The 9,612-nt window shown below is 39.4% G+C and overlaps 1 protein-coding gene across 1 annotated transcript in view; it reads right to left on the bottom strand.

The window, feature by feature from the left end:
- The window catches only part of Trim44 (tripartite motif containing 44), a 112,349-nt gene that overhangs the window by 79,433 nt on the left and 23,304 nt on the right, over nucleotides 1-9,612 (bottom strand). Inside the window, exon 2 of the mRNA XM_021192879.2 lies at nucleotides 9,227-9,304. Within this exon, the coding sequence (XP_021048538.1) occupies nucleotides 9,227-9,304 (78 nt within the window). The remainder of the gene's footprint in view (nucleotides 1-9,226; nucleotides 9,305-9,612) is intronic.

Below are 9,612 nucleotides of genomic sequence, written 5' to 3' on the forward strand. Positions count from 1 at the left end.
AAAGAAAGAAAGAAAGAAAGAAAGAAAGAAAGAAAGAAAGAAAGAAAGAAAGAAAGAAAGAAAGAAAGAAAGAAAGAAAGAAAGAAAGAAAGGAAGGAAAAGAGAAGAAAAGAACAGAAAGAACGAACTCTAATAGAGAAAAAAATTATTCTCCCACTACATGATACTTCCAAGGGTACTTGATAGCATATCCCGTATTACTACTTCATTTTTCATTGCTAAATAGTATCTAACTGTAGATGTGCCACACTTTATTCATTTATCAGTGAAGGACAAAGGGGTTGTTTCTACTTTCTGGACAGAATGACTAATGCTGTCGTGAAGATAAGTGTGAATATTTTTATATTCACCTGCTGTCATCTCCCTTAAGTATTTTTGAGTACCCAACAATAGAACTGCTGGATAATATAATAACTCAATGATCAGAGTTACTAAAGGAACTGAGACTACTGACCAATGTAACTGCACTATTATTCATTCTAGTCATAAATTCATGAGGGTTGTGATCTCTTTATACTCACACACTAAAGACAACTGCAAAGCTGGGGCTCTGAGAGCTGTCAGTCTGTTATACTTGACTTGGTAAGTCTTTAACTTCTTGGTTCTGTTTATCTATGAAGTGATGAGAGGACTGGAGCATGTCGTCATCTTTACAAGTGAGCACTAGTCAGCAACCATATATATGGCATATTGACCAGTAAGGACACTGATGTAATGGAGTAGGTGGTATATAACTAGGAGCCCAACTGCATTATATTTTCACTGTTCCTGAATAACTGTAGAGTACAACTGTCATATCTGCTAACATACAAAGAAAACAACAACAACAACAACAACAAAAAAATGCTGCACAGAATCTTTTCAAGCTATGAAAAAGCCCAAGGGCCCTATTAAGCAAAATTTCTATTTGGCAATAAAGGCAAACTGGCTTTCATGATTCTAGTCCCCCCCCAAACTAGGGTTCAAGGAGCAAAGTGTATTCAAATGACACAAATATATGTATTTATAAAGGCTGTTAAGTATAAAGTTAGAAAACAAAATTATATAGTATATGTTTACACATACACAGAGGGGGGCAAAGCACAGAAGCATAGTAGTATCCTATATTTTAACACCTCTCATTTAATGTCATTGACTTGTACATTTTAATGGTCTAAGTAGATCTCGGAACTACCACTTAATCTTGTGAAGTAGCTGAGAGTCAAGAACCAGCACTAACAAAACCCCCAAACTTTATAAGCAATTATGGGCAATTGAATAAGTGATTCTCTCTCTCTCTCTCTCTCTCTCTCTCTCTCTCTCTCTCTCTCTCTCTCTCTCTCCCTCCCTCCCTCCTTCCCTCCCTCCCTTTCGTTTTTATACTTTCTAGTATTTTTTAATTGTTTACAGAGAACTCACATTATTTTTCCAATAGAAGGGGAAGCAAGAAGAGGTTTTCTTTCTCGAGGGTATAAAGAAGAAGTGAAGGAGACTCATTTTCCCCTTTGTGCTCTCTGAGTGTCTACAGAAGATGAAAGGAACCACAACTGTTTCTCAGTGGTTCCTGTGCCAGAAGCCAGAGCTAGCCTGAGAAAGGAGTGGTTTTCCCAACTGTTGTCCTCCACCAATCAAGTCTTTCCTTAGCCAGAGCTAGACGGTATGGCTCTCTGCCATCTTTCCACATTGTCCTTTAGAAAAGGTTACTAACCAATTCTGCTGCTCTGGGACTGTGGTCACTTGGGCTGAAGGATCCCAATAAGGGAAGGGAAAAGAAGATGTGAGGAAAAAAATAATCCAAAAATGGTCATAACAGTCTACATGCTATAGTCTATATCTGCTTGTTACAGATTCAACACAGAGTAGAGGTAAAGAACATGGGATAAGACAAACCAAAAGTTAAGTCCTTAGCCACCTGTGGTGATACACACCATTAGTCACAGCACTTGGATCTCTACGAGTCTGAAGCTACCCTGGTCTACATTGTTGAGTTCCAGGTCAGCCAGGGCTACATAAAGAGCCCTCAATTGAAAAAAAAAAAAAAAAAAAAAAAGTTTAGTTCTGGTCCATCATTTACTAGCAAACTATTTAATTCCTGTAAGTCTCCAACTGTTCATTCATAAAATGAGACAAGTTGTTTATTTCATTGTGATTCTGGTTTTTTTCTACTTCATCCCTAGTGGTATCAGCCATCATACACCTAGCAGGGAAGGATGGAGCACAGCCAAGTCCCCCTTGGTATGTAGGGACTGGAAAGGATGAAGTGAAGTCTGGAATTGGTGGATCGGCAGTGAATGCCACCAGCAGGGAGGAAGTCTCCTCCAGAGATGTTTAATGAAGCAGTTCTTTCAGACATATTCAACAAAACCACTTGTATGCATATACTTTATTCAGGGTGAACAAGGACTATATAAACTGTGGAAAGTAGGAAGGGGTTCTTCTTAGGGTGAATTGCACTGGCTGAGGTTTAAGGTTCTGGGGATACCTCATGTGATGGTGAGTCATATCAGGAAGCTGAACCTGTAATTTCTACCAAGGTTAAGTGGCATTCCTCAGGTAGTGTGTTTGGGGGGGGGGGGAATGGAAGCTGGCGGGGGTGGGGAGCTTCCCAGATAAGGTAGAGAAGTGAAGCCCTGCTGGAAAGAGAGTCCTCCATTTTGCACCAAGATCAGGGGCATTAATCCAGACATGGTAGATTAGACCTTGATTAGCAGGGTTTCCTAATATTTCATAGGTGCTGTAGTAGATGATATATATTAATTACTGTGTTTCAAATCCATACCAGTAAGTGCTGAGGTTGCAAAATAAAATAAACATGACTTCTACCATCCAGTATTCCTGTTTACAGTATTGTAAATAAAAGGTGCAGAAACAGGTCACTAATTCATAGAACTCTTTAATCAAAGAGGCAAGCTACCTGATAGCTTGAGCTATCGCAAGCCTTTAATTCAGGCGGTAGAACAAACACTGCCCAATAAATGTCTTGGTGCAAGACATGCAATAGGATGAAGTCTGGCTTGATTCTTGTGAATAACAGAATATTAACAAGTAGAATTCAAACTAGGTTTTGATTAACCATTAGGAGTTTTAAACGCAAAGCCTATAATTCTAACATTCTAATTAGCACAGACTAGGTTGTATTCTGTGACAATGATATCAGTTATGAAAAATGAGCATAAAGTTCTTGTAATTACTAAATATAAGAAAGCCATCCTTAGATCTGTCTAACAAATTTCATGTTGCTCAACAGTTTTTGGCTTCACTACACAAAGAGTATCTTTAGAAGCTTGTAAGAAGAAAAAAGTGGCTACAGTTTAGACCTTACCGGTCTGACCAAATCCCACCTTTGTTCCACTTCAGTTAGACAGAACAAATTTGATAGAGCTGTTTCTTTAAAACAACTTCTTGAAAAAAAATTGTGTAAGGGCTGGAAAGATGGCTAAAAGCACTGGCTGCTTTTTCAAAGGACATGGAATTAATTCCCAGTACCCACTAGGTTGCTCAGAATCACCACCCCCAGGGGATTTGACACCCTCCTCTGGTCTCAGTGGGTGCCAGGTAAATTGACAACTCACACACATAAAAACCATTTTACTCAACCTTCTAGCTGAGCAATTAGACAACAAAAGGAGGTTAAAGGGATACAAGTCAGAAAGGAAGAAGTCAAGGTATCACTATTTGCAGATGATAGGATAGTATGCCTAAGTGACCCCAAAAATTCTACCAGAGAATTCCTACACCTGATAAACAACTTCAGCAAAGTGGCTGGATATAAAATTAACTTGAACAAATCAGTAGCCTTCATCTACTCAAAGGGTAAACAGGGTGAGAAAGAAATTTGGGAAACAACTCCCTAAACAATAGTCACAAATAATATAAAATATGCTGCTGTAACTCTAACCAAGCAACTGAAAGATCTGTGTGACAAGAACTTCAAGAAATTGAAGAAGACCTCAGAAGATGGAAAGATCTCCCATGCTCATGGATCAGTAGGATTACCATAGTAAAAATGGCCATCCTACCAAAAACAACCTATAGATTCAATGCAACCCTCATCAAAATTCCAACTCAATTCTTCACAGAGATAGAGCAATTCTCAACTTTATCTGGGATAACAAAAATAAAAATAAAAAATTTTTTTAAAAAGCCAGAATAAGGAAAACAATTCTAAACAACAGAAGAACTGGGGGAATCACAATCTCTGATCTCAAGCTGTGTTACAGAACAATAATGATAAAAACCACATGATACTGGTACAGAGACAGATCAATGGAATAGAATTGAAGACCCAGAAATAAACCCATACTCCTATGGTTACTTTATCTTTGACAAAGAAGCCAAAACCATACTGTGGAGGGGTTGGGGGTGGGGGGAGAGCATTTTCAACAAATGGTGTTGGCTTAACTGGCAGTTGGCATGTAGAGTGCAAATTGATTAATTTTTATCTCCTTGTACAAAGCTCGAGTCCAAGTGGATCAAGGACCTCCAAATAGAACCAAATACACTGGATCTAATAAAATAGAAATTGGAACAGAGCCTTGAATACATCGGCACAGGGAAAATTTTCCTGAACAGAAACCAATGTCTTATGCTCTAAGATCAACAACTAACAAATGGAACTGAAAGCTTCTATAAGGCAAATGACACTCAATAGGACTCTACCAATTGGGAAAAGATCTCTACCAATCCTACATCTGATAGAGGACTAATAGCCAAAATATACGAAGAACTCAAGAAGTTAGACTCTAGAAAACCAAAATAACCCAATTAAAAAATAGGGTAGAGAACCAAAGAAAGAATTCTCAGCCAGGCAGTGGTGGCTCATGCCTTTAATCCCAGCACGTGGGAGGCAGAAGCAGGTGGATTTCTGAGTTCAAGGCCAGCCTGGTCTACAGAGTTGAGTTACAGGACAGCCAGAGCTACAGAGAAACCCTGTCTGGAAAAAAAAAAAAAAAGAATTCTCAACTGAGGAATCTCAAATGGCCAAGAAGCACCTAAAGAAATGTTCAATATCCTTAGTCATCAGGAAAATGCAAATCGAAACGTCCCTGAAATTCCACCTTACCCCAATCAGAATAGCTAAGATCAAAAACTCAGGCGACAGCAGATGCTGTCAAGGATGTGGAGAAAGAGGAACATCCTCCATTGCTGGTGGGATTGCAAAATGGTACAACCACTTTGGAAATCAATCTGGTAGTTCCTCAGAAAATTGGAAATAGTTCTACCTGAAGATCCAGTTACACCACTGCTGGGCATATACCCAAAAGATGCTCTAACATATAACAAGGACAAGTGTTCCACTATGTTCCTAGTAGCCTTAATTATTTATAAGAGCCAAAAGCTGGAAACAACCCAGATGTCCCTCAACAAAGTAATAGATACAGAAATTGTGGTACATATATACAATGGAATACTACTCAGCTATTAAAAATGATGACTTCATGAATTTTGTAGGCAAATGAATGGAACTAGAAAATAACATCTTGAGTGAGGTAATCCAGACCCCAAAAGATATACATGGTATGTACTCACTGATAAGTGGATATTAGCCCAAAAGTTCAGAATATCCACAATACAACTCTCAGACCATATGAAGCTTAACAAAACAGAACACCAAAGTGTGAATGCTTCAGTCCCACTCAGAAGGGGGAATAAAATAATCACAGGAGGCACAGAGAGGGAGGGACCTGAATGGTGAAGGGGAGGGGGAATAGAAAGGAGGTAGGGGTAGGGCCAGGTATGGGAAAAGACAGGAGAGAAGTCTAGAGGGCCAGGAGAATGAATAGAAATAAGTAGCGATTGGGGTGGGAATGGGCGGAACCACTAGTTCCAGAAGCCAGGATTTGAGAGGCTCCCAGGACCCAAAGGAGATGACGTTAGCCGAAATACCCAACCATGGGGAGATAGAGCCTGAAGAGACCACCTCCAGTAGATAGACATGGCCCCAGTGAAGGGATGGGGCCACCCACCCATCTCAAAAGTTTTAACCCAGAATTGCTCCTGTCAATACAGGGACAAAAAAATGGAGCAGAGATTGAAGGAAAGGCCATCCAGAGACTGTTCTAACTTGGGATCCATCCTATCTGCAGACACCAAACCCCAACACTATTGCTGATGCCAAGAAGTGCTTGGAGACAGGAGCCCGATATAGCTGTTCTCTGAGAGGTTCTGCCAGCAACTGACTAAGATGCAGATACTCACATCCAACCACTGGACTAAGCCTGGGGACCCCAATGGAAGAACTGGGGGAAGGACTGAAGGAGCTGAAGGGGATTGAAACCCCACAGGAAGAACAACAATATCAACTAATCAGACCCAACAGAGCTCCCAGGGACTAAACCACTAACCAAAGAGTATATATGGGTGGGTCCATGGCTCCCACTACATATGTAGCAGAGGACAGCCTTATCTGGCCTCAGTGGGAGGGGAGGTGTTTGATCCTGTGGGGGGGTTTTACCTCAGTGAAGGGGGATGCTAGAGGAGTAAGGAGGGAGTGGGTAAGTGAGCTCTCTCTTAGAAGCAAAGGGAAGGGGGAGAAGATGGGAGGGTTCATAGAGGGGAGACCAAGAAGGGGGACAACATTTGATATGTAAATAAATAAAGTATGGCATTAAAAGTCCGATGGTCTTTTAATAAAAATATACTTAAAAAAACTTTAAAATTAGAAAGAAGGTTATGATGATTGAGAGAACCATGTTTTTATAAATGTTTTCTTTAAGTACACTATTTAAAGGAAGCACTGAAAAGCACATTTTGAAGGAAAGAAATCAACACAAAATAAAAAATGTACCTGTTGCTACTTGCATAAAAGGTTAGTTTGAGATTAGTATGTTATGCTTTTGGTTCAGTGCTTTCTCAGATAAACTATGAATGGTTACTCAAGAAAACTGTTAATATAAAAGAACTTGCTTTTAAAAGAACTTGCTTTTAACTTTCTTACATGTCCAGGGNTTCCCCATCCTGCCAAAGGTAAGCGCCTACATGACTATATATTTTTGTTTGTTTTGTTTTCTTCAGTATTCGAAACAGTCTCACTGTGTAACCCAGTAGAACTCAGGGTGAGCCTGCTTTAGCCTCATAAGTTCTGAGATAACAGGCCTATGGCATCACTCTCAGATGGATATCTCTTATTTCACTAAAGCTGAGCAAAAGTATAAGAAATGTACATGTAAACAAACAAGCAAAGCAAGAGACAAAAAAAGAAAACAAAAAACAAACCCGTTTTGTGTAGCATGTTTCTGAATATTTGGCTAGAAATGAAATTTTTGCAAATTAGATCATATCAAACACATCTGGACAGCTCATTATTTAAAAGGCAACTTCCCAGCAACCAGTTTTTATTATTGTTTTTCTTACAAATTAAAGGTTGTTATTAAAAGCAAGCTTTAGCCACTATAGGAGATGCTAGATACCTGGAGGAATGTAACCTTTAAAACAAGGCCCACCAAAGCAACACATACATACATGACTCCTCCAATCTTGTGTAATTTCTTACCCACCACCAGCTCTGGTTCCTATTCTCAAGGTCACTGCTAGCTGCACGAGCTGTTGCCTATGTGTCCTCTCGCTTTAGAACTATTCTCAGAACCACAGCACAGTCTTTACTTATCCTCCTGCTGTTTTGACTCAGCACCTCTGTTCACACTCCTCTTCCCTTCCCTTCTTCCTGGCTTGGCCATTTCTCTATTAGAAATAAGTCTGTTCAATTTGTTTCCTAAGCTTAGATTTTTATATATTTCATTTTCTTTTTCAAATTTAAAAAACTTTGTCATATTTTTATGTGCCCTTCTATTTGAAGAAAGCAGAAAAACAAAACAAACAAATAAACACAAAGAACAAAAGGAAAACAACCCAAAGTTTAGCACAGTGGTTCTCACACAGTATGGGGCTCACATCAACCCACATCAACGAAATCAAAACTCTGGGGGTAGGCCCAGAACTCTGTATTTTAATAAATCTTCTGGATGGTTTTTATGAACAATAAAGTTTAAGAACAGTTGATCTAGAAGAAAGTATGACATGCTTTGAATAAAATGAAGTATTCTAGTTTCCCTTTCTCTTGCTCGAAAAGTTTACATTTCCATATCATAGTCCTCATGCATACAGGAGGGAAGCCAGAGCAGAACTCAAGCAAGAACTTGAAGCAGAGACCATGGAGGACTGCTACTTGCTGACTTAGCTAGCCTTCTTACATAGGACCACCTACCTAGGTAAGGTGGTACCCACAAGTAGGCTGGACCTTCCAACATCAATTAGCAATTAAGACAATTCTCCCACAGACATGTTCACATGCCAATTTGTTCCAGGCAATTCTCTAATGAAAACTTTCCTCCTAGATATCACTAGGCTATGTCGAGTTGACATTTAAAGTGAACTAGGACCCAAATCATACCAATAAGAGTAACTAATATTCTACTGTCAACACAGATGAATGTCTAGAATATTTTGCATAAAGAAAAAGACAATATAAAACCATAGGCATAATATAATTTTTGCAAAAAAATAAAATCTAAAAAAAAAAATCTAGAAAGTTATATACCAAACTGTCAATTGTTGTAACTAATTTGAGGGGAATTCATTCCACTTTCCTTTCTGAGTACCTGTAGCTTTTATCTGTAAGCATATATTGTTTTATAATTATAGAAAACAGTCTATCTAGGCATCTTCCATTGCTCTTTAGCAATCAAAACACACAGCTAAACATGAACTCAGAGGCTGGAAAGATGGCTCAGTTACTAAGAGAACTGGCGGCTCCTCCAGAGGATCTAAAGTTGATTCCCAGAACAACCCATCCCAGTTCCTCCAAGAGCACAGCATGCATGGAGTGCAAAGACAGAATCCCACAATCAATCAATAATCAATCTGTGAGTAAGTGAATGAGTTAGTAAACAAATAATAAAAATTGTATAAATTTAGTCTGCAATAGGCTTATTCTCTGAACTAATCAAGCTCTGTGATGCATTAGGAGTTCTAGTAGAAGTGAGACAGAGATAGTGCTCAGTCCCCTACGATTCAATCACTGTATATAAAACAACCCAGTCCCCAAATGACAGGTCATAAAGCCTGAGCTAGTTTGTCTTTAAATAGGTCAATCCAAAAAGGGAATGGTAGGGTACTGCAGGCTAACAGGACAGAAAACTCAAGGATTAACTGGATCTAAATAGATGATCATTAACATTCCCTGGACTCAGACCAAGGAGAGCAAATGCTTGAGGTATCAATACCTGGTTAATTCCAAAACAATACTTACTTTAGGATCTGAGCTCTTGAACTTTAACCTTTCCACCAACTCTATCATTGCTGCCTTCAGTCCACCGGAATCTTTGCTCTAGGAGAAAAAAAGTCAGAGTCACTAGGTAGCTTATCATTGCTCTCGCAAACACAGTATTTCAGGGGACAGAGAGGACAGTGACACAGAAAGCAAGTCTGTTTTATCAGATGAGAGAACCAAACAACTAAGGAAGGCATGGAGCCCCATTCCCCTTCTCCAGGGACAAGGAGTCAAAGCACAAATGGTTGGAATGAAAATTAAACACGCCGGGCATGGTGGCGCATGCCTTTAATCCCAGCACTTGGGAGGCAGAGGCAGGCAGATTTCTGAGTTTGAGGCTAGCCTGGTCTACAAAGTGAGTTCCA

This window comes from Mus pahari, chromosome 3 (assembly GCF_900095145.1).
Source record: "Mus pahari chromosome 3, PAHARI_EIJ_v1.1, whole genome shotgun sequence".
NCBI classification, from domain to species: Eukaryota; Metazoa; Chordata; class Mammalia; order Rodentia; family Muridae; genus Mus; species Mus pahari.